Raw genomic sequence first — 25,153 nt, forward strand, 5'->3', positions numbered from 1 at the left:
GCTGGAGGAAACACCAGTAACTCCACGACTTTAAAATGACTTTGAACCATAAGTATGATGGGATTTTAGCAGTTTTAAAAGCTCAGAATACCTTCAGACTATCTGACTGGGTGCAGAGAGAACGATTCAGGGATTATTCAAATTATTAATTTGTTTTTTTATAACTCAGTTGAGCCAGTCAAACTTACAGTTAAATCCAGTAATTTCCATACACTGTACTAAAATACCAATATTTTCTTTTCTTCTCACGATCTGACCCTAAATCCAACCAAAGTTTTTCTATTTAGGTCAGGATTATTCTCTAAAAGCCAAAATGACGATGATGTCAGGGATTTGTAAACTAACCAAGTTAAATGGAGACACAGCTGTGGGTATTTTTGTTTAAAAGGAAAACCTCTCAAAAGGCACCAAGGAAAAGTCACAAGAAATCAGGCAAGCTATCAGAAAGAAAATTGTAATTGTAGGACTTCCACAAGTTGGTTTCACACTTCCAGATGCCACTAATGTGCAAATCAACCCCAGAGAGGCAGAAGACCCTGATAAGGTGCTGACTGAAGTGAAATAAGGCCTGGGGTTGTATTAAACTAAAATTGAAGTGTTTGGTCAAAATAACAACACTTATAACTGGAGACAAACGGATGAAACTTAGTCTGAGCACAGCATCACGACTGTGAGGTACAGAGGTGGCAGCATTTGGGAATGTTTTGCTGCTGAAGGGCCACAAAATAGATGCCATCAGGAAGAAAGAGCATGAAGGAAGGCAAGTCCAGGGCACAAGGGAGTCCTCCAAATGGACAGTGATAAAAGCACACCGCCATATTAGTGACACAGTCACTACTGAACAAAGGGATTAAATGTGTTGGAGCAGAACATTTTAAGGTGGCCCCAAAATGACTCGGTTACACCGGTTCAGGAGGGTCAAAATCACAGTAAATTAGTGTATCGATTACCCAAATACACTATAAATACCCAAAACACTTTATCCAAGTCACACAACCTAACAGGAAAATCTACCAAATGCTACAAACATTTATGTAAACGTCTTAACTTGAAGAAAGCGTAAAAATAAAACCTATAATTAATGTGCTCACTGTTCTGGCATTTAGCAAGCATCATTTTAATACACTGTACTTAAACATCTGGTTTCAACTGTATTTCCCTTCTAAATGTAAATAACCGTGATCCAACCAGCTCCCCTTTACCTGGAAATACCACGTTAACCTTTACGAGTACGGCAAAGCAACAATTATCCAGCGACGTGTCGGCAAGTGATATTTTCCAGCTCAAAAACATGCCCTGCTTTCCCAGCATGCAGCAGAGGTTTTCTTCGTAGCCCCTATGAAGCCTGACCTAACGGACCGTTGTTGCTTTATGTGTAAACTAAACAGAGGCATTTCCGCGGTCGGTGGAGGCGACGCACGCGGCTTTAACCTTCAACGCTGTTGCCAGCCGGCCGATTGCGTGACGCCGGCTTGTTGCGTGTAAGCACATGTTCGCGAGGAGCTAATCTGTTTCTGTTTGGCGTGTTTGAGTTTCCAAATGTAAACAGAAGCGGCTCAACGTGGACATTTTTACACTAACGAGTCTAGATAGATGTATGAAAGGGGCTTTAACAGAGAGAAACCAAACCGGATGAATCAGCCTGTGGACACGAGGAGGAAAAAATTAATTTTTGTCTCCACAGGCTGAGGTCTCACAGCTGGAATCTGAGGGACATTAATCAGCTCAGGTGTGTTGGCAGGTTTTGGTCCGTGATGTGGGTCTACTGTTGCTTTAAGGGTTTTTCCCCCCCAATGGTGAAACCGTGTGGTTAAAACATCTGTGAGCCGGTGCGTGTCCCTGCAGCTAGGCTGATGATTCACCTGTGCTCAAACTAAAATAAAAATTAATTGTTGGGTCCCCACGCTGATTTCACCAACGAATCCATCTACGTTTAGAGCCAGAAGCCCCTAAAAAGTGCCGCTAACGAGCACCGTAGCACATTTCAGAGCTGGATCTGCTCGTGTTGAACGTGTTTGGACAGAAAAACAGGATTTTGGGTGTTAAAATGACTCCGTACCGTCGTCGATTTCCTCATAAGCAGGATTGATCAGACCAGGCTCAGACTGATCCCGGGTGGGATTTCGAGACACCGTTGCCAGCTGTTTGGCGTCTCCAGATAACTCTCCTTCACCCTTTCGTCCTTTTATCTCATTCCAGGAGGGCCTCTTCCTCTTCTCCGCTTCTTCCCTCAGCCTCTTAAAGACAGGACATCTGGGAAAAAAAACACAAAGACGCCACATGAGAGGAGGTTTTATTCTTAGAAACAAGAATATCGGACTATAAATAAAACAGAAAGCGGCTGCGCTAATCAGGTCATGGTATGGTGGAGCTGTAGAGACGGATGCTTAACAACGTTTAGACAACAAGGGCTGCTAAGAAAAGCAAAATGAACAGCAGTGAGGCACGTCTGCTGCAGAGCGGAGAATTAAAAGTTACTTAGAGATCTGGGCCTGCTGCTCATCTCTCATTCCTGAACCTTGTATCCTTGTTATTTGCACAGACAGACAGCAGGAGGGCATCCCGCCGCTCATAAATAACTACGTAATGTTTGACAACAAGGGCGATAAGCATCACACTGGGCAAAACGAGACAACTGACCTGCACCTTGTCTTGAGCCCAGTAAATAAAAAGCTGAGGGCTCAAAAGTCATCTGAAGCAACTGAAAGGAGAGGTTATAAAAAGATGGACTTCGGTCTCTGGGGTTTGAACTTTATCTTTATTTTATGGGGTAAATGTGCTGTGAAAAGTTATTTGCCCCAAAAACAGATTGTTTCTGTGTTGTCACACTCAAATGTTTCCGATCTTAAAAGCAAAAAATTAAAATAAGAGTCAAGATATAAACCTGAGGAAGCAAACCATGCAGTGTTCAAGATTTAACTTCATTTATTAAAAGGGGAAAAAAGCTTTCCAAACCTGCCTTGTCCTTTGTGAAAAAGAAATTGCCTCCTAATCTGAATACCCGTTTGTGCCACCCTTTAAAACAACAACAACAACCATGAAGCATTTTCTATAAATATATTTGCTCCATCTACTTTTCTTTACAGAATTGTTTTAATTCAGACACGTTGGACTGTTTTTCTGTAAATAAGAACAAGCCGTTTAAAAAGGTAACTCATCACCAAATCAAAAATTGTTTGCCAATAAACTGTTAACATGGTTGTCTTATAGTACCGGCTGGTCATTATTTTGACAAATTATTGCATATTTGTTGAAATCCTGCTTTTGTGTTTAAAATTGTCAGCGTGTGGTCTTCCTAGGGTTAAAGGGTGGTCCTGCATTGAATTTTATTGGTTGAAAAGTTTTGTGACATAATTTGGAGAAACTGACCAGTAGCTCTGCTGAAATATGGCAAGCCGTTTAACATTTAATCAGTAAGTTTAACTATCCAGAATTACCATTATTGGCTAGTCGTAACGTCAATGTTAGTGACATTACTAACAGTATAAATTTTGATTTAAGTTACAGCTAATGTCAATCTGAGGAGTCAAAACTGAATTACAGATATCTATGATGACAAGCGACACATGAATGGCAAAAATAGTTAAAATCATACTAGGAAAAACAGAATTACAGATATCCAATTAGAGTTTTGGCTAGTCGAAACTCTAATCAGAGATATTTTGAATATAAGTTTTGACTAGGCAAAATAATGTTGCAGTTATCAGACACGCGGTATGTCAGTGTACTCTGTTGCCTCTTCAATGATTCAATATGGCAAACCAAACTTTAATAAGGGTTCAACAACTAATGGCTGGACAGTCTCCTTAGAGACGTTCAGGGTGTCCAGGGTAGGTTGTCTATGTCCAGAAGCAACAACGCGGCACCGGACCATAATGCTACCAACGGCGTGCTTCAAATCCATCTGCAGGATGTTGGATTTACATGTAATGGCACACGTCTTCCAAACAGATCCACTTCTGTCTAGTCAGCCCACAAAGTATTTTTACACAGGCCTCAGGGATCGACAGAATATTTTATGGCAAATGTGAGATATGCTGTTTTCGGCCCGTGATGGGTTTGTCCCATTGAGGTAATTTTTTCCCCAGTTTTTTCTTATTGTTGTATCATGAACTCTGACCTTGGCTGAGATGAGTGAGCCCTGCCGTGATTTGGATATTGCTTTGAGCGATTTTGTAATCTACTGCTGTTGAAGCCGTCTTGGGGAAACTCTGGTGGAACGGAGAACGTTCTCCACTGTTCCAGACTCCAAACGATTTTCATAATTGCTCTTATTATTATTTATGAAGCATTCAATGTAAACATTAAGTCATATCATGTTCCAAAATAAATAAAATATTCTATTCTATTATGACAAAAGCTTAGAAATGTCTTTGCAACTGAGACTATATGTGTCTCATCTGCCTTTTAATTTCTTTAGATCACGCCGTGAGGCATTGCCTTTATAAACCTTATTGCCCACTTCTGACTGTCAGGTTGCATTTAGTTGGTTTCTTGATCGTATGAGTCTGGTCATAATAAGGTCTGGTTGAGGCAGGTCAAATTAAACAGAGACAAAATGTGGTTAATCGATGTTAATTTAGGATTTACCATTCATCAATACTTTTTCCACATAGCGGCAGATCGTTTTGAATAGCTTTTTTCACTTAATAAATAAAATTACTACTTAAAAACTGCACTTTGTAACTAGTGCAGCTTATACTTGATAAATATTTGTTTGATGACATGAAATAAGCGTGACTAAATAAGGCAAATAGAGGAAAATTAATACTTTTTCACAACACCTCAGATTTGTTTACCACGTGTCAGTTTTTCAGCCTACACACTGCAAAAAGGAAACTAAAAGTAAAAATGTCTTGAAATTAATGTGGTTTTCCTTGATTTGAGCATGTAAATAAGACTATTTGCCAATGGACTAAGATTTTTGTACTTAAAATAAGAACAATTCATCTCCATCATCTTATTTCAAGTGCAGTATATCTAATTATCTTATTTAAGGGGTACAAATACTCATTCCACTGGCAAATAGTTTCATTTTGCTGTTCAAATAAAGGAAAATATACTAATTTCAAGAAAATTTTACTTACCATTAGTTCCCTTTTTGCAGTGCATTTTTACCATTACTGTGTTTCAGGCGACACTTCAACGTGTCAGAGTTTCGTGAACATCCTAAACGCGTCTCAGGTTGTCTGAAAACCTGATATTTGCAGCCAGAATCCTACCTGTTGTGCAGGTGAGGCTGCAGCTCACATCGCTGCATCTTCTGCTGGCACTCCGCATAGTGAGGGCACGTCACAACCAGCTTGTCCAGCAGGTTCTTCACCAGCAGGCTGGAGGATCGACACTGATGCAGCTGCAGGCGCTGGCGGTCCACGGGGCAAAAGTCCTGCTCCTTCAGGAAGTTGCTGAGACAGTGAAAGCAGTAAGTGTGCCCGCAGGGAGTATCCATGGGTCTGAGGAGGGGCTGCAGGCAAATGTGGCAAACCAACTCATCGTCCACCTCATTCTCGTACTCGTACAGGTGAGTTTCCAGGCCCTCGTGCTGTTGGCCGCATTCTTTACAAACACGAGCCCAGGACAGACTCGCAGCGCTGCTGGTGGCTTTGGTTTCCGTTGCAGCCATTGTCTTGAGGAAGCGTCCAAGTCCAAGCCTCTAATCAGGGGAGGATCAGCCTCCCGTTATCTCCTCAAAAGCACACGCTGTCACGGTCCAGATGTTTACGTCTCCATTTTTCAAGCTGAACCCGTTTTAAAACAGCAAACGCAGATCCATAGTCACAATGTCATCTCCTGGTCTTCATCTTGACTTTCTGCAGAGAGAGGGAGGAAAAACAGAGTAAGGTCCACGGCATTACTTCGACTGCTCCCACTCGTACTGCCCGGCGCCACAGGAAATCACAAATCTAAAAAGCAGCAGCGAGCCACAGCTGCTTCTCAGCCAGGTTCCTGAGGGACAAGGGGAATTTCACTTAAAGTCAGCTAGAAGTCACGGTACTTCTCGCCAAACTCTGTGAAATGAGGCAGAAGAAAATGGACTGAAGTCAAACCTCTGCTTATGGGAGGATCACACGGTACCTCCAGTGTAGGAAGCTTGAATTAGGTGGGCAGAAACTGACTCCCCCCCTTCATTAATGACCCCTAAAGGACCTAAACACCAGCGGCCATCATGCCTTTGTGCAGCTCTGAATCTCCTTTTAAATTCCTCCCGAAATGGAGAACAAGCAGAAACTCTTATGGAAACTTTTGGGAAAAAAAGTTACATTTGTAGGCCTGGACTGATTCTCACAGGATGACAACATGGAGTAAAAATACCACATTTTCACAGTATCAGGTTATGTCCACAATGTATCTGAATTAGAGAACAAAAATATTTGTACTGCTGTTATCATGCTGTTATGCCTGGATAAAAATATATAATAAAACGCTAGAGATGTGCCAATAAAAATGAGGAAAAAACAAGGCTCCTCACTAAAACCAGCCCATTTTCAGCATGATCCGTCATGTGAAGCCATCTCTGCAGTAGAGTGTAAAACAGGAATGCTAAACACAGCAAAGCAAACTTGCTCTTTTTTTATCCTTTTAAACTTTTAACAAGAAATCGACCGATGCAGGTTTTTTAAGGCCAGTACAGATTATCTTTTACACTAGTCTAGCCAATACCCGTTACTTGCTGACGATTTGTTTTCTTCCTCCATTTACATGATAAATTGACAATGATAACAAATGTTACACAAGTCTCAAAACTTGCGTTTAAACCAGCTAATATCAGACCGCAGTTACACTGAAAAAAAAACCCGCATCACGACTCAGAGCAGCTTTGCTCGCACTTGATGAACGTTTCACGGCGAGAAAAGAGCTTCTTTAGTTCAGTGGTGAGAAGGAGAATAAACACTGACCACTGCTATAGTGTAGGAACATTATCTTATGTAAAGTTAGATGCTGGACGCGTAATGATTGGTCTTTGCTTTTATGTGCCTGCGTTATTCTCCATGGGAACAAACACACACAGCAGTGGAAACTCGCAAGGTGGCGATCAAATGCAGATGATGGATCGGAGAATGGATGCACGCATTGGGCGACGCCGATACAGGAAAAAAAACCGCCCAAAATATCGGCCAGCTGATGTATCGGTTCACCTCTACTTTCAACCTCTGTTTCTTCTACAAATGTAACGTTTTGAAAATCTCAGAGTAAAGCTAAGGGTCTTTAATCTCTAGCTACACAAAAAAAGACTGTTTCACTAACGCTAGCCACTGCATGAAAAGTGAGATTTTCGTCCCCGTAAACTACCGCAGATCTCCCTAATTTTCAGCAGTTAACGACAATTTGCAACCCGTGCTTGTCGCCGTTTTCAGTGCCACAAATTGTCGGAACCGGACTCTGACGTATGTGGAGAGCGATCAGCTGCACTAATGGCCCTAATTAGCATATGAATGCAGCGAACCCGCGCGGCTGGCCAGGTCTGGCTTGAATAACCTACTCAGTATTGGCTGAAACCACTTTTTTTAAATAAGTAAAATCGCTCCTGATTGGCAGCAAAACCACACGTGGCCCGGGCAGGCCAGAATGTTCTTACTCAGTATTGGCTGAAACCATTATTTTCAAACTAGTAAAATCACTCGTGATTGGTTGGTTTGTTTATTTTTTTTATATATATATATATATATATATATATATATATATATATATATATATATATATATATATATATATATATATATATATATATATATATATATACATACATGTTATCTTATGTAGGCTACTACACTATCAGGCTACCTTCAAGGACATGAATGAATTTATACAGGAAATTAACATTTGCCAGGAAGATGTTTATGCAAAGAAAGAGCTTTATTAAAAACACACACACACACACAACTATATACAAAGCGAGGATCTTCCCACACATGCGTATCCAAAAAACTACAACTCCGTGAACTGTCCGTGCGCCTCCTCGGGGTTGTAGGTAACTGCTGGCGGCGTTCTTTCCGAGGCAGGTCCGATGTGCAGACGCCTGCTGTGCATGGCTTTGTACTTCGGCGTCGCCTCTAACCGGGACTGCAGCTTCACACAGAGTTCAGAGAGATCCGGCCCACGAAATGACGGCGGTACAATCCATCCAGAGACCCCGCCAACGACGCCATCTTCCTCGTCAGACATGAGGTCGACGGTGGCGGACATCCAGAGTTCCACTTCCTCATCAGCTAGCACGCTCTGCCTCGATTCCTGCAGCTGTAAAAAACAAAACAATGAATCAGTATTATGCGATGGGATGCACTGCGTATGGACACAACACATCTATCAATGCACCTGAAAAATAGTCACCAAATAAAGTCTTACCCTCTTTCTTCTCGCTCGACTCCGAGCTGAATTCTTGGCAGCTTCCGCCCGCATTGAGTTCTCTGGCTGCGTATATCTGAAGCTCCTGCGTACCGTCTCGTAATACGTCTTACAGGTGGCTGGAAAACAAATAAATGAGAGTGGTATGAATAAAAGCCAAACGCAAGTCACAGTAACATTAAAAACAAGGGAGAAACAGTAAAACAAGTCCCTTACACACAATGTCGTCTTTATCAATATAGTGTAAATCGAGGCTTGCAGTTATTGCTCCGAGCAGATAGGAGGTAACTGCCTCATTATGAGGCGTGCTTAGTTTGTGAAAACAAAATGTACAGTTATGATCGGTATCTATCCGTATCTATTTCCTTTTATCGCAGAATGAAAGCATATTCTTTAAATCTTACCCTTGCGCCGGTTCATAGCGCCTGCAATTTGTCTGCGAGTTGTGAAGACGGCGTACTGTAAATCACAAAAAATACACCCTTAGCTTTGGGTTATGGCTAGGCTACTTTTAGCTTAGCTAGCAGTCAAATATATTCTTACCGCAAGCTTTTGTGCATCCGTCTTCTCTTCTTGGAGTTAGTCTCTCCAGCACAGTTCTTCGACTGCAGAGCCGCCATCTTGTCCTCTATGGACAGCAACCTGGAGTTTACCGAATTCTGCAGTTGAGTGAACCTCTCATTCATGTCGGCAGTATGTTGAGTAAGCTGACGAGACAGTCCACTGATAGAAATCAGCAGTTTCTTCTCGTCAGTCTGCGGACTGGCTGAAAGTTGTGGATCGCGTCCTAGAGGAGTTGAACGCGAGACGTTGTCCGGCATACCAGTAAAATCCAAACACAGTAAAGTCGTCGTCGTCGTCTTCTTCTTCTTCTTCTTTTTCTTCTTTAGGATTTAACGACAGCTTGCATCCATAGTTGTTGCATTACTGCCATCTATTGGATCCTAATATATATCCTTCAAATCCTTATGATCCCAGAATAAAAAAAAAAACGAAAAATCTTTGTACATCCCTTTTCTATACTTAATAATGCAGATAATGAATCACTACAAATTATTATTTTATTTATATTTGTATCCTCCACCCATTCTAAAGCTAATAATATAGCACATAATTCTACCGCATATATACTAAAATAATTAGATGTTCTTTTTGAAATATTAATTTTTAATTCAGGAATCACTACAGCTACACTAGTTGCTTCATTTTTTGGATTTTTCGAACCATCAGTATAAATTTGCAAATAATCATTATATTTAATCAGTATTTGATTGTAAAATTCTTGGCAGATATCTATTATATTTCTTGTCTTAATATTTAATAATGATCTATCTATATTAATATATTTCCATATCCATGTAGGTCTCAAAGCCCACAATACTGTTGGACTGAATTCTTTGTTATATACATTAAATGTTTTTGCTCTATCATCCCCAATCCATCCAAAACTATTAAATTGACCCTTTCGTCTTTCCCAACAACTTTCTAATACTTTCATAACTGGATGATCTTCATTATGTCCTTTTAAATTTATCCAGTAATTAACCATTATCTGTTGCCTTCTGATACATAATGGCATTTCTCCTGATTCTATTTGTAAAGCACATACTGGAGTTGATTTAACTGCCCCTAAACAAATTCTCAATGCTCTAGCTTGAATAACGTAAACATTTTTTAACCTACTTAGCCGCTGAACCATATACCACACTCCCATAATCTATTCTTGACCTAATTAGTGACACATACACATTTTTATGCGATTCAAAACTTGCACCCCATGTTAACCCTGCTTTCATTTGAGCGTTTTAATGGAATACTGGGAAAGTTTAATCACAACAATAGGACAATTGAAGTCCAGATTATGAGGCAATTTCAGCAGAGCCAACAGCTTCATATGCCATGGACATGTGAATATGGTGCAGAATTTGCCAGTATTTTAGGAAGACAAATGGTTGGGACTTTGTCATGCAATGACACAGCTGATATGCTTTATGTGAAGCACAGTGTTTTGGTGTCAGCAGAACGAAAGCCAATAGAAGTTTGGGGCTTGCAGGGAACAGACACGTCATACCCAGCATAATTTCTGCCAGTTGAGCGCATTGCTGGGAGATGTGTAGTTAATACATCCTCTGTGCATTTAAGTAAGACCAAAAAAAAGGTCACTGTAGTCATGCCACTATGCACAGTAGTTGAGCTCTAGGAGACTGTGATCTCTGCAGACCTCTCATTCTGATTCTAATGTTTGCATGGAATGCACATTTTACCTTGCTGATTCTGATTCACATTTTACCAACTGATTCTGATTAAAACAAATTTTTGAAATAAATTATTTTGTGTATTTTTTTTACATAACATTTGCCATTGCTAATGGCATACACAGTAATCTAGCATACTTTAATTAAATAAATCAATTCAAGGTAAAATGTAAGAGTCTATATTTAGGTTATATAGAGCCTGATCTATTTGTACCAGAGATTTTCTTACCTTTTAGAGAAATGTCACTTGGGGTAAAACTCCCCCTGCAACCCTGATTTACATTTGTTTAGCTCACAGCATTTTCATTTACATGTTAAAGCCTCCCCTAGAATTAGGAGGAGGGGGGTCATGGGGGGACAACTCCCAAGGTAGGCCCACGTCAATTTCTGACAATTCACGGCAGTTTTCGGTGTTGCCTGCAAATTGCCGTGAACAGCCGTTAACCTGAACTTCCACGACAATCTACAGTGCCGCATAGTGACGAAAATCACACTTTTCATGCAGTGAGCAGCGCTATCCTAATTGCTATTAAAAGATAATAAACCCCATAAACATTTTGTCGTTGCTTTAATAAAAACTGAATCCTTGTTTTACAGCAAAACAGAACGATCGGTGGCTTTCCTTTAGTTTCCAAACCATGACTGAAACATTTCCAAACATTGTTTTAAACCAGAAAAAGTGCAGGATTCTTCTTTTAAGCCAGCTGACCGGCAGGATACAGCAACATGAGGGGGAGGGGCAGCACTGCATTACTTTATGGTCCATTCAATATGAAAAAAAAAAAAAAACTTTGGTCACGCCGTACCTTTATCCTGCATCTGATTAAATAAACTTTAAACAATAGAAATGGTATGATGGAAAATATCAATTTTAAGATCATAAACATTTTGAACCTCGATAGCAGAAAACAAACCCTGCCTATCAACAACTGGACATAAGTATTACGGTACATAAGTGCTGATAAAAGGCTAATCTTCTAACAGTAGGAAACCTCGTATATGAAAGGAACATTTATGAAATACCAACTACAGCTACAAAGTGTTAAAATGCCTCAAGAACACAACTAGGACTATAATCAAGCACCTTCATAAAACACGCTTTTTGCTGAGAACAGAGAGGAGGTAGGCGTTGCTTTCATGGAGCACATGTGAAAAGTTTAAAAAGAAACATAGCCAGCTACCTTCATAATCCACATCTTTGCGATCCTAGCCTAGATTTCAGACTCTAAACACAAAAACAAAAAGAGAGTCCTTTCTTCCCAGTGGAACTGAAGCGACTCACGGGAGATGATATCTTCTGCCACTGCACGCAAACTCGAGACTCCAGCAGTCGCCCGAAGCCTGAATGAAACCAGAGCTCAGCCTCCCAGACCATCAGAATAATGCCTGTGTGTGTGCAGCAGTCGTCGTTTGGATGTGTATGAGCTCTGACTGCACCAGTACGAGGAATGCAGAGGGTGAGAGGTGGGGGGGGAGGGAGGGAGGGAGGGCTGGTATGACTGTGGAGCAGGATAAGAAAGGAAAAATGTTCTGCCTCCGTCAGCGGCAATGCAGATGCAGGTGTGTGCATATCGGGGTGAGCTCAGACCGCTGACGTCGTACTGCCACAGGTAAAGGGCTGTCGGATAAATGATTGATAGGAGACACATAAGCCAAGTCAGAAATTTGTGTGCTTAAGGTTTTTTTTTTTTTCCATACGCACACAAACACACATACACAAGGTCCGCTCCCTTTCTTTGTCTTTCCTAGCCACAGGGAGTACTTACTCCTGTAATAGAGGAAGGATCACGTAGCACGGAGAAAGGAGCACAGTAGAAGCCAGACTGATCCATGTCTGTTAAACCAATATGACCTCGTGCAAGAATATTAACTTAAAGGATGTTAAATATAACATGGCTTTATTGCACAGACTCCACCCTACAAAATTTCCTTCCTGCTACTTCGAAAGTTTCACAGTTTGCTCTGCGATGTCGAGATGTGCAGGCTCTTTTCACGAGGAGCACATCAATTATTTTATCCAACACATTAAACACAGCAAAAGACAGACAGGCAATACTTCAACGGTAGAGCTGCTTGTTCTGTCACTATCAAATAAACTTGCAAACAAACCTCTGTTGCGGACATCCAGTTTGAGTAGGAGCCTATTAATCAACCTGAAGGATTCAGTTTCCCCTGAGGGAGTCGTCCCAAAGGAATCAATAAAGTGAAGTCTAAGTCTAACTCGAATCATTTTAATCTGGTGCAACGAAGCAGAGAAATATCTAAAACATGCACGATAAAGGGTCTCGAGGACCGAAAGGCTTGTACCACAAAGCGGGATTAGTGGTTTAGTGAGGCAACTTCAGGTTCAGTTTAGGATTTTCAGATTCACAAAGCTGGTCCACATCTAGCAACACATCCAACAATTAATACCCCTAGAAAGTATTAAGGTTGACTTTCACTGAGAAATATATTTTCCTGTGGGTACATTGATATATATTTTTAATTACGGTTTAAAACTACAACGTTTAGGAGAATATTTTTTATGTCAAGTATTTGAAACAATAAGGATTGTATCTAAGAGGCTACGGTTTCTCTCATGTGACTCTCTGTGAAGTCTCAAAACAGAACACTCTTGCAGAAGATTAAAAAAAAATACATAAAATGGACAAAGTAAGCTCCACTGAAGCCTTAATATTAATTAGATATCAATAAACTATTAACTTGCACAACTACTAGCCATTTGTGTTGGAAGTTCCCCTGTCTTCATTTGGATTGGCTGATAGAAATAGTCAACTATACAAAATTTTAAGCGCTTTTAATTTTTACTTTTACATGAGCTGGAGAATAATTGATTAAAGTGGAGAGAAAATTACATGATGGTGCATTGCTACATAGAGAAAGCAAGCTGACGCTTTTAAACATTTTCACATTTTTCACATTGATTAAAAAGCGTAACTGGATTGTTTTTTTTGGAATAAGTAAAACCATCACAGTCCATCACCAGCTGTCTTTGCAGTACTTGCTACTTTGCTTCACAAACACATATTCCGCAAAATAAAAATAATATTAGCTTCGCAAACGTTTAACCAAAGATGATTAAGAAGATTTAATGAAGCTAATCATGCTAGCTGCTAACCACCAGTTGTCACCCGTCTTCAGACAAAAGATGCTGCACACCCACACACAACGCAAGAAGAATATATGAAAATATATTTAAAAAAAAAAAAAAAAAATCTCCACGGAATCTAACAATCAACAGTGCTTTTAGAGTCGTGTCTTTTTCTATCATGTTACCATTTTTTGCGTAATGCCCTCTGCGTTTATATCATCATATTCTTGCTTTCAGAGCACATCAGTGAACTTTGGTTGAGAAACTGACTCTGCTCCACCATGCAGCCTGGCTAAATATCAGTTAATCAGATAGAATAAACTTTAATCTAATTAACTATTTGTTGAACATTAATCGTAAGTCAATGATTTGTTTGCATCCCTAGTAAGAAGACTACTAGTTAGCTGTATTAGCTATAAAAATAACGTCAAAGGAAGCACAAAGGAGAAGTATTTTATACATGTCTAAACTTGCCTTTAGTATAAGAAAGAGTAAGATTTAAAGTGGATAACAGGAAGGCTAAATGTATTAAAGCAAATTTGCCCTGATATGTTCGTCATCGAAAAATAGAAAAGTTTTGTTGCAGTTCTACTGATCGTCTAGAGCACCATGGCTCGCGTTTCTCTGAAAATGGCAAAAATTGAAAGCAGGTTGCAGAGTGTAACGTTTTGAAGACATCCTGGTCCCTGTTGTCAAGTAGACAGGAAAAACGGGATCTGCCGGTGGGGGAAGCCCTGCCACACACACACAGTACGACTTAGTGGTGGCGCCTTTTTAAGCAGGAAGTGTTTGTACCACTTTTGCCAACTCCTCAGCAAGGAAAGTCATTGGCCATTGGCCGTCCTAAAAGTTGCTAGATGACATCATCACCTACTTTGCATATTTGTTAATGTCCCTGTGATCCAGGGTGTGGGCAGCACTTGCGGCAGCACTTACTGCTGCTTCAAGATGACAGATGTAGAACAACGCGTTTTCATGTGAAGTCGATAAAGTCGGCAAAAACACAGGAAAAAGTTGCTAGAAAAAGTCGACAACACTGATTGGTACGTATGCACGTGTTGAGTTTTAAAGAACATACTGCCTACTAGTGGCATGGCAGGGTAAGTACACGATTTTAACATCACTACTGGTGTCGCGTGCACGAATATCCTAAACGAATATTAAAACGTTGTCACGTAGATGTATTAACAGAAACACAATCCAGTTTTTAAACGGACTGTAGTCATGCCGTGTTCGTTCCTGCTTGGATGCAATTTGAGCCCTGATAAACCCAGGCTAGGTCCCCTAAACACCCGTTGACCCCAGTTTACATCACTGATAATGTGCTCCACTGCATCTGTGACATTTTCATACCAAGTACTTTAGAAAAATTGGTGATCTAAAATCTGCCACAAGATTTCTGAACAGTTACTCTCTAGGTAAAACAAATAAATAAATACAACTAAAGTTTTCTTTACAGCAGTGTTCACGGAAAATACTCCACTCAACCTGTTAGACGATGTAAAATCATCGGCTCTGTGCCGCTGCACAACATATGTTTCACTACAAGAACCAATTAGAAGGCAATACCTGAATATACAGGGTTTCCCCCAAAAGATAGACTAATCCTGGCAGTAGGAGGATCGCAGCGTGTCGTGAACATTGTGTGCGTCAAGCTAATAACAGCTAGCGTGTTTGCTATTTAGACCGGGAAGTTTTCTCCCGCACGGTAACTTTTAATGACCGTTTTATGCCGCTCCCTCAAACATTGACGCATTTAAAATAAACAAACGATGCTAATAATACGCTGGGGGAAACCCTGATATAATAAAAATGTTCTTAGCAAGGCTTAAAACATTTATCTTTTGAAAAGTCCTGAACATAACTTGGATTAAAACGATCTTGTGTAGTAATACACCATCACAACAGATTCATGTTTCCAATGCTCATAGCTAACCATCACACATTGTTCTTCATAGAGCTGGACTCAACAAAGGGAACACTTTATCCATATGAAAAGCCTTGTAATCATGTGAGAACATAAGCTTTCAAGGAAAATGTCTGCAGCCCTCCAGGATTACCGGAGGTTGCATTTCTTCAAAGCTGGGTTGAATCCCCTACTTTGATGGCTGATGTGAGTGAATCCCATGTGCTGCGGCCACACCTTCAGTGAACACAGGTGAGGCCGAGTTCGACGACAATCTTTCCAATCTGTGATGCAGGAGGTGGTGTGTCATCTTCATCTACCTCACACCAATGTCTGGCATTCCCCGCCAGCAATTATTACTGCACATCAATTCTGATTAAATACAAAACACAGCTGTTAGTAACTCTGAATCATCAGCGTCTGTGAAACTTGGAAACGTCTGACATATCAGACGTCATTTAAGATGTCATCTTATTCATGTAGTCATTTGTATCCATCTCTGTAATTTGTGCATTAACAAAAATACCAGATTTCTCCTCAGTAAAGAGTTTTGAATTGTTTTAAAGCTCAAAACAACCTCTGGGGAGATGTTAAACAGCCCTGCCTCATCACACATACCTGAAGTTTGCCAAATTACTATGAGGTGTGTTTGTCAAACTTGTTTCGGTGTAGAAATTCTCACACATTGCTTCCTTCTATTCAAAAACTTTGTTTTTCTTGTTGAGCTGTGCAGTTAAAATCTCTCTTTTTTTTACTTTTTAATCTGTTTATTTGACTTTGTAGTGTTTTCACGTCTGTTACAAATCCACCAATTAGAAAAGTTCATGTACAAGTCCCATTCTAATCATAATGCAATACCTTTTTCTCCTCGTTGGCTGCATACCAGGCTAGAGCAACAAAAGGCAAATTCTTCTGCTTTGCATTCAATCAGCAGTGTTTGTTTTGCATATGCAGGGAACAAGTTATCCCTAAAACATGGATAATCCATTAGAAAGCAAACACATGAAGTCCTAAAGCGTCCTTTGTCATGTCTCATTTACTCATTAAACCAAAAATGCTTCACATGATCTTCACAGCAGATATGCACAAACATCTAATCCACAAGTACAAAGCAGATAAACATTAAGCACTTTGTCAATTTTTGTCTATTAAAAACTGAGGCAGAACACCCAAAAAGCAACAAGTTTGTCGTCTTCACCAGCTTTAGGGGCTTCAGCACAGAGCTTAATACATTTCCTGCTCAGATTGTGTTCAATAAGGACCTAAATATAACTGTTTATGTGGCCTAAGCTGGATTTAGATCAAGATAAGATCACATTTCGTGAGGATTCAAGGGGTCGTCACAAGTTAATAAAAGTTGTGCTATGCCAAAATATAGAGAACAGTTAAAAAAGTATTTAGCCATGTAATATGCTTATAAACAAAGACCAAAAACCGTTTGATCATGATAAAATAAGGTTATATACACAGAGGCTCCATCTTGATAGTGTTTTGAAAATCCTATTTGAGCCGAAAGATAATTAGCTCTCGGACGCGATGAACAAATATAAACAGACGTGGCGACATCTAGAGACAGTATCACAGATCTATCATAATGCCGGTTTGTTTAACTTGTAAAATTAATTATAAATAATGCCACAACAAGCCTGACTCTCTGTAATGCCTGGCAATAAAGCAGCAGCTCGGTGTGATCGAAGACCGACCGTTATTAATTAAATACACCAATCAAAAGCAACTTTAACAGCTTCATATTGGAACATTTACTCATGTCAATCAACTCTGCGTCACATCTGAGCCTCGGCAGGTTTAGGGTCCACTTCAGTGAACACCAACGTTCAGACTGTATTCCCAGTGACATTCCAGTCTTTTCCCTCTTGGAATCAGATTTTTTAACGTTTTTTTTTTCACTGGATCTTGGACCTTTCTTCATTGTTTTCCTGGGAGATGCTAATAGCCGTTAGCCGTTCCCTTGTTTTAACCCCTGCTGCGCATGTGCACTATGTACTTCCGTTAAAATCGTAAAAAAAACCACAAAAAGCTTGATTTACTAACAAACTGAGCAAAAACAAAGCATAAAACAACAAAATAACAACTAATACACCAGCAGGACGTGATAGTCTTTCATAAATACTTTGTATGCAACCAGAATGAGCTGCTGATGTATAAAAATAATAATAAAATAAATTAAAATAACATGGCTATGCACCTTTAAAACCATTTAATTCTGTATGCTTGTCCTAATACAAACATTTTGATTAATATATTTGGTGTGAAGATCCAGTAGGCATGGTGCAGTTGTTGGTATTAAAGTATGCTGAGGTGTTAAAATGTTACAAACTGTTAAATCAAACCACTTTTAATTGTTAAAGTCCTTTAATAAGAAGCTAGAGAAGTTGTTGGAACAAACAAAGTTTTCTCCACCTGTATTTTTGCAGCAATTCCTTTTAATAGTTTTAAAAAAGTTGCTGTTTTCGATTCTGTAAAACAGACGTTGTTTCTAGTGTAAACAGATTCAATGTTTTGCTCAAGCTTATCATATCATGAGACTCTCATAAAAGGCCGCGTCCAACCAGCAGTAACTGACCCCTAAGTTACCACTTGATTCTGGTCGTCTGTGTCTGGTCTTCTCTAAAGGGATATTTCACTGATTTTAAGGAATCTCCAATACCTTCGATCCTCACCAGTTGAAAATCTAAAATACTAGAAATGGTCATTTCTGGACAGGATTAAACTATTTGTTAAACCTGCTGCTGTCATTTGTTTTTTGAGCTTCAAAGCAGAGAGACCTGATCTAAACTGGTCAGGTTGGCCAATTAGGAAACCACTCATCTAGTAAATATGAATGCAGCTGAAGTTATGGGTACACATTGCAGTAGTATAGCGTGATTTTTCATAGTCGCCTATACAGCATCAGGAATAGAAGTGAAAATATCACTACTGTCATTGGATATTTCAATCCAGAGATCAGGATCTGTTAGAAAGACAAAAATCTTGGAGCATCTCTAAATAATAATAAAAAACACATTTAAACCAGATTTCACAAGCTGTGTTATTAAAGAATAAGCTGTAGGGGCTAAGCCGATGCTTAAAGCCACTGAAGTGTTTTTAAACCGGAATGTTACGGTTGACACGCATTTGCCGGAGTGAGATGGTAAACAGGAAATGTCCAGGCGCTGTTCTTGCAGTTAAAAGCTGATTTATTCTTACTTTTGCTTGCTTATAAAATAAAAGACAATACAAACGGCCAGCTGTGTGATGACAGCGTTTCCCGGCCAAGCGGTCAAAACCGATTTGCCTTTTCTGGTGAAACACGCACCCATTAATTCCTGTCTTATATAGACTTTACACATATTGGCTTCTACATAAGTTATCATCTAGAGGTCGAATGATACATCAGCCGGCCGATATTTCAGACCAATATTTGCAGGTTTTTTCCCCTGTATCGGTATTGGCTGATACGTGCATGTGTTCGCAGATCCATTATCGCATTCAGCAGCCATGGCTTAAATTCACGCAAAGTACATACATCGCCAATCTCTCTCTGGCTGAGAACGGCCGGTAATGTTGTAAGACTGGGTGCCAACAACAAGGGTACGTTTTCAACTTTTAATGTAGTTTTAACGGTCTAATTTAGATGTAGCTGCCCTTTGAAAGTCTGTGTCTGTCTTGACTGTCAGCAGGAGGGAAAAGCAGTGTGTCTCGGTTTCTGTTTCTAAAAAGCCACGTCTGATTTCCAGCTGGCGAGCTGCCACTGCTGTGTTTGTGCATTCGTTGCCATGGAGGATCATGCATCCACATGAAAATAAGTAATTACCAATCACTATGTGTGCAGCATATTACTTTACATACAATAATGTCCATACACTGCAGCTGTGGTCAGTGTTGAACTGGAGAAAGTCTTTTCTCGCTGCAACGCGTTCATTAAGTGCGAGCAAAGCGGCGCCATAAGAGTTGTGAAGAGGGTTTTTTTCTTTCAAACTGAAGCTAAAGCTGATTGTTAATATTTGTGGTTCAATTGCAATTCAATCATTGTGTAATTTTTATTATGTAGTTGGAGGAAGAAAAAATAATAAAAAATTTCGGCCTCAATCGCCCCCCCGCTCCCCAAAAAAAAAAAATTGGCTGCAAATAACACGTATCGGTTAGACAGACGTCAAAATAATCTGCATCGGCCCAAAAAACGTGTATCAGTCAATCTCTACTATCATCATAGAAACATTCAGTACAAGATTGAATAATATTCAGTTTTTTTTTCTCTCTCTATATATATATATATATATATATATATATATATATATATATATATATATATATATATATATATATATATATATATATATATATATATATATATATATATATATATATATACACACACACACTTTTCTGGACCTATAAAGTATAGATCAAAAAAAGGGTCTCAGATTGTTTGTCTTAATGAAAGGTGTATGATTTCTTAACTGATTGGGCTGAATATATTTTGTTGAATTTTGCCAAAATTATGTGTGCCTAGGTCATGTTTTTGAGTACAAAGTCACTGGATATTTGTTACATTACTTAACTAAAATAAATACAAAACCGTCAATAATAGAAACATATTTTCCATTTAGAATATACATTTTTAAATTGAAAATGTATTCTTAAAATAAAATTTTAAAAAATATCAAGCTATTTTAACAGCCAATGGTTATGCAGATGGAAAATAAAACAGCATAAATATAAAATCGACAATGAATACAAATCTAGGATAGACACATAGCACAAATAAAAAGGAATAGATTTACATAGAAGCGTCAACCAGGGTTTGTGAAACATCACAAAAAGTGTCCATCTGCATCAGCGTCACATGTATGAGGGTAAAACTGCAGCTCAAGGCCCTACAAAATTAACCCAAAGGCCCCAGATGGCCCCTGGGCCACAGCTTGAACACCCCTGCCATAAAAATAGCTCTTTCACTCCAGTAGTAATTAGAAACTCCAACTCCAGTCTATCTGTGCCGGGTCACAGCGGTCACTGGACAAGAGGCCGGACAGGTCGCCAGGCCAACACAGACACACACAAGGACAAACAAAAAATGTCCACACACATTTGGAGAGACCGCTTAACCTAACAGGGATGTTTTCTGGACTGTGTGAGGAAGCCGGAGTACCCAGAGAGAACCCAGCAGGCACAGGGAGAACCCAGGACCTTCCTTGCTGCAAGGCAACAGTCCTCCAGTTTTTAGCCCTTAACAACTAACACAACATATAAAAAACATGATATAAGTCTACGTATCCCTGTAGCTGACACAGTTGTCCATCATCCAGAGGGTGATGAAGAAGCTACTCGGGAACAACAACAACAACAACAACAACAAGCAGCACTTTCCATCCTGTCAGGAAGACGCGTTGTCACTGATACCATAAATAACTCACTGTCCTGTTCGACAAGCATGTGCTCCTAATCTCCTCGCCACTCTGACAGATCCCAGTGACAGAGGAGGCAATAAATAAATAAATAATAATAATAAAAAAACCCGGTCACTTACGGCTTCACCTTCACCTTCAGCCCAGCCTGCGCTAACAGCTAACAGCAGCACACCTTGAGCTCAGACACCCACTCCTCCGACGCGTTTCCTCACACCAAACACCCCGCAGCGGTAACCGCGTCCCGGTTTCCAGTCATAAATAGTCCTTTACGCGTCTGCTTACAGCGATAAATGTAGTTTTTGTCTCTTCCTCTCTCTCTACCTTTCCTTCTCTCGGTTCGACGCCGAAACTCGTCTTACCTGTGTCCGAAGGTTGTTTTCCGGAAGTAGCTAACGTGTCGCTCGCTAGCCGAGACAGAAAGAGCTCCTCGGGGTGAAGTGGAGGGGGGGGGGGATAGAAATTAATTAGAACTCAAGCTTCAGCGCCGAACTGAGTTTTTTTTTTTTTTTCCACCCACTTTCCTTTTCGTCAGCGTATATCTGACAGGAAACGACCCACTCAGTCCGCCCCCCCACACCACCGCCCGCTGCTGTCCCAGGCGGAGTTCAACCTGCAGGCGACTTCCCAGATTTGGAGTAAACACACCTTGAGCTCAGGAGGAAGGCGCGTCCAGGTGCGAACACACCCCGCAGTCAGATGCCTATAAATGCACTTTACAATCAAAACAAACATATTTAATCTTTTATAATAATTAAGTCATTAAAAATCACAACAATTCTTAAATTACCAATTTTATTTATTTATTTATTTATTTTTCAAAGTTGGTATGAATGACTTCTTTCAGCTGCTCCATTCAAGCGGATCCAGTCGGTACAAATTGCACACAGACCTCCGCGGTTTTACACCGGATTCCCATCCTGGCACCACCGGGATTCGAACCCCCGACTCGACAGGCCCGCTGCACCACTTTCCTGGTTGTTTATCTCTTCTCACGTTGCAAACTATTTTCATACAATTGTCTCACAGCAGGCTGCAGCAAGAAGGTCCTGGGTTCGAGTTCTGCCCTGGGTCTTTCTGCATTTAGTTTGCATGTTCTCCCTGTGCATGCGTGCGTTCTCTCCGGGTACCCCGGCTTCCTCCCACAGTCCAAAAACATGACTGTTAGGTTAATTGGCCTCTCTAAATTCTCCATAGGTGTGAGAATGGTTGTTTGTCCTGTTTGTCTCTGTGTTGCCCTGCGAGGGACTGACCTGTCCAGGGTGGACCCTGCCTCTCGCCCAATGGATGCTGGAGATAGGCACCAGCACCCCTCATGACCCCATCAGGGATAGACGTGTTAGATAAGGGATGGATGTATCACTACATGTTTGTTTGTTAGTGTTCTTCACTCTTATTTATGAATTTTTAGGCATAAAAAGGCTCATAAACTCAAGGAATGAACCACTGAGTTCACACATATAGCTACAGTCGTGCAAGAAATTATTACACCCCTTTATTAAGAAAGGGTCTTTATTAAGAAATGTTCACCTATCGATGTCTATTTTTTATTCATCTCTTGAAAAGAAAGACATTTAATTGCACCTTAACAACAACAACCAGTCTGATGACTAGTTAGTCCCAGCGTCTTTGGGTGAGACAAGTCTTGTGTCCATCTACGCGTCTCTGACTGTCGGCCGTGAAATGTTTGAGGGGTTTTTAATGCGTGCAAAGTCTGTTTAAAGTCACCCAACAGCATCTTTGCTTTGACCCGGCCCAGGACTTTCTCTTTTTTTTTTTTTTTTATTCTCAGCCCAAGCTTGGAGGATATACTGGTATGTTTGGGGTCATTGTCATTTGCATCAGATTTATTTTTTCTTTTTTTAATAGATGGCCTCATATTTTTCTTATTTTTCCCTATGACAGTGAGGTCTTGCGGCAGTAAAACATCTCCAAACCATGACGCTTCCAGCACCATTCCTCACATTGGGTAAGAGGCTGATTGGAAATCTTTTTGGGACCTTTTTTTTAAAATCCTTTAATTGACTCATCATAAGCAGCTACAGTCTTCTTTCTATAGGCCTTGGACAGCTCTTTCTCTCTCTCTTCCACATTAGGTAGAACACAAAGCTAAACATCTGAGATTTAAACGGGGCAAACCTCCTTTAAAATACTGAACAGTGGCGTCCTAATCCTGTGGACCTGATGTGATGTGTCTGGAAATAATTTTATTCCTCACCAGAAACAACTGTTTGCTGCATTTTGCAAACAATATTAAAGGCTTTTAATAATTTGGTTGGATCCCTTTTATGTTTTTTTTAAGCATTCTCCACCTACCTGTTTTGGTGTTGACATACCCAGTTGTGTCTAAGTGTCACCCATCTAGCTGAGGATTTGAGGTAAAGTTGAATGATTTAGAGGTGCTGCTCGTTTAGTGTCCCGTCCACTTTTTGTGTCCATAAGGCGCACCACGAATTAACGTGTCTATGTCTTAGACTTAGACAGCTTTATTTGTCATTTTGTATGCACAAAGTGCATACAGAACGAAATTTCGTTTGCATACAGCTTGAAAAATCACAGTAAATTGCACTAAATGTCAGGATAAAGATGCTGCAGCGATTTATGTAAACAGTTGCAATGTAAACAATGTAAAACAGTATAAACAATGCTTGAGTGTGTCTTTGTCCACATATAAGACGCACAGCACACTACATATTCTTCCCAAGTGTGTAATACCACTCCGTCCCTCCAGTAGGGTGACCAGATGTCCCCGATTTCCAGTGACAGTCCCCATTTTGGATGACCTGTCCCCGGCAAAAGCTGTCCCGATTTCAGTGTATCATGATGGAGTAAAAAAGTTTTGCACAACAAGAAGTATTTACCAGGTCCTGCCGGTGTCCCAACGTAGAAGAGCTTTGCCGAACGCAGGGCTAAGGCCGTACAGTTCCTGAACGTCCTAACCATTTTCCTTTCATCTCCGAGGTGACAGGGTGGGACAGATGGTTGAAACTTGGACACAGCTGGACAACGATCCCAAGCACCCATCAAAACTGGTTTTGGAATAGATGAAGTTGGCTAAAATTCAGCTCCCGGCCTTCCTTGTTCTCAAGCATTTGTAAAATGTGCAGACCAGGTTTTAAAGTCCGAGCCAGGGAACCAACAGCTTTAACTGAACACTGCCAATCTCCGTGAACGAATTGGAGGAATATCCAAACTGAACTATTCCAAAAGTTTGTTGATGGCTCTGAAAAAAAGCATGTGGTTGAGGTGCAAGTTGTTAAGAAACGTGTTTATTGTTTCGCCCACATTTAAAGATGCCTAGGTCTAGAAAGAGATCTTCCAAGGATGGCCTTCGATCCTTATTTTTACTCGTGTGCTAAAAAACAGAGTCCAGCTTGAAGATGTTTCCCACTAATTCTTGGAATTTGCCAGAAGCGAAATGGTCTGTAGTGTTGGAACAGACTTCAAACTCTTTGACCGCGGCTCCCAGCAAGGTGTGTAGAGAAAATGGAGTTCTGAGCCTGACCTCATTAATACCATCCCTGCAGTCAAACACGGTCATGGCGGCATCATTCTGTGTGGATTTTACTTTGAAAATGCTGAGAAATTAGAGGCAAATGTATCCGGAGTGACACAGCTCAGGTTTGGACAGGAAGCCGATTACCAGCTCTGGATAGATCTAAACATAACAGAAATGCTCTCCATTTAGTCGGGTTAACCCTAATAGTTGTAAAAAAAAAAAAAGAAACAAAAGGGGGTTTTAAAATCTCACTTTAACATATAAATGTCCTAAACGTTTAGACTTTTACTTCTCAAATTGAAATATGTCTCTGCTTTTCATTCTGATGATTAAAATAACCTTGTAGCTCTCAATATTAGTTTTAAATCATAAACATGTGTAAAGGAATTGCTCATTTTTATGTGGATCAAGTAATCCAATGGGAGAAAAATGTCCCAAATGGGAGAAAAATGCAAACTCTGGCATTTGTGTTTGCTAAATTCCCTAAAACAATGTACGCAATATCCAAATATTCTATCATTTAACCGCCTGTTCATTTATTATCAATTATTTGATTGGGACTGGTGCCATAACATCACAATAATTGTGTTGAAACAATTAAATAAAAACATATGTGGTATTTTCCACCTTACTACTATATTATAGACTTTAAAG

At 40.1% G+C, this 25,153-nt stretch overlaps 1 protein-coding gene across 4 annotated transcripts in view; it reads right to left on the bottom strand.

The window, feature by feature from the left end:
• Positions 1-21,623, bottom strand: part of lnx2b (ligand of numb-protein X 2b) — a 42,398-nt gene extending 20,775 nt beyond the window's left edge. The window contains exons 1-3 of one of the 4 annotated variants that reach the window (XM_012861783.3): positions 21,363-21,623; positions 5,223-5,810; positions 2,060-2,253 (exon numbers count right to left, since the gene is read on the bottom strand). In XM_012861783.3, coding sequence (XP_012717237.2) covers positions 2,060-2,253; positions 5,223-5,623 — 595 coding nt within the window. In that variant the 5' untranslated portion in view covers positions 5,624-5,810; positions 21,363-21,623. Of the gene's footprint in view, positions 1-2,059; positions 2,254-5,222; positions 5,811-11,779; positions 11,996-21,175; positions 21,299-21,362 lie in introns of those variants that run through there. The other 3 variants (XM_036126994.1, XM_036126993.1, XM_036126992.1) reach the window with 3 other exon arrangements.
• Positions 21,624-25,153: the final 3,530 nt, after the last annotated feature.

The sequence above is a fragment of the Fundulus heteroclitus genome, chromosome 23 (genome assembly GCF_011125445.2).
Source record: "Fundulus heteroclitus isolate FHET01 chromosome 23, MU-UCD_Fhet_4.1, whole genome shotgun sequence".
Taxonomy (NCBI): domain Eukaryota; kingdom Metazoa; phylum Chordata; class Actinopteri; order Cyprinodontiformes; family Fundulidae; genus Fundulus; species Fundulus heteroclitus.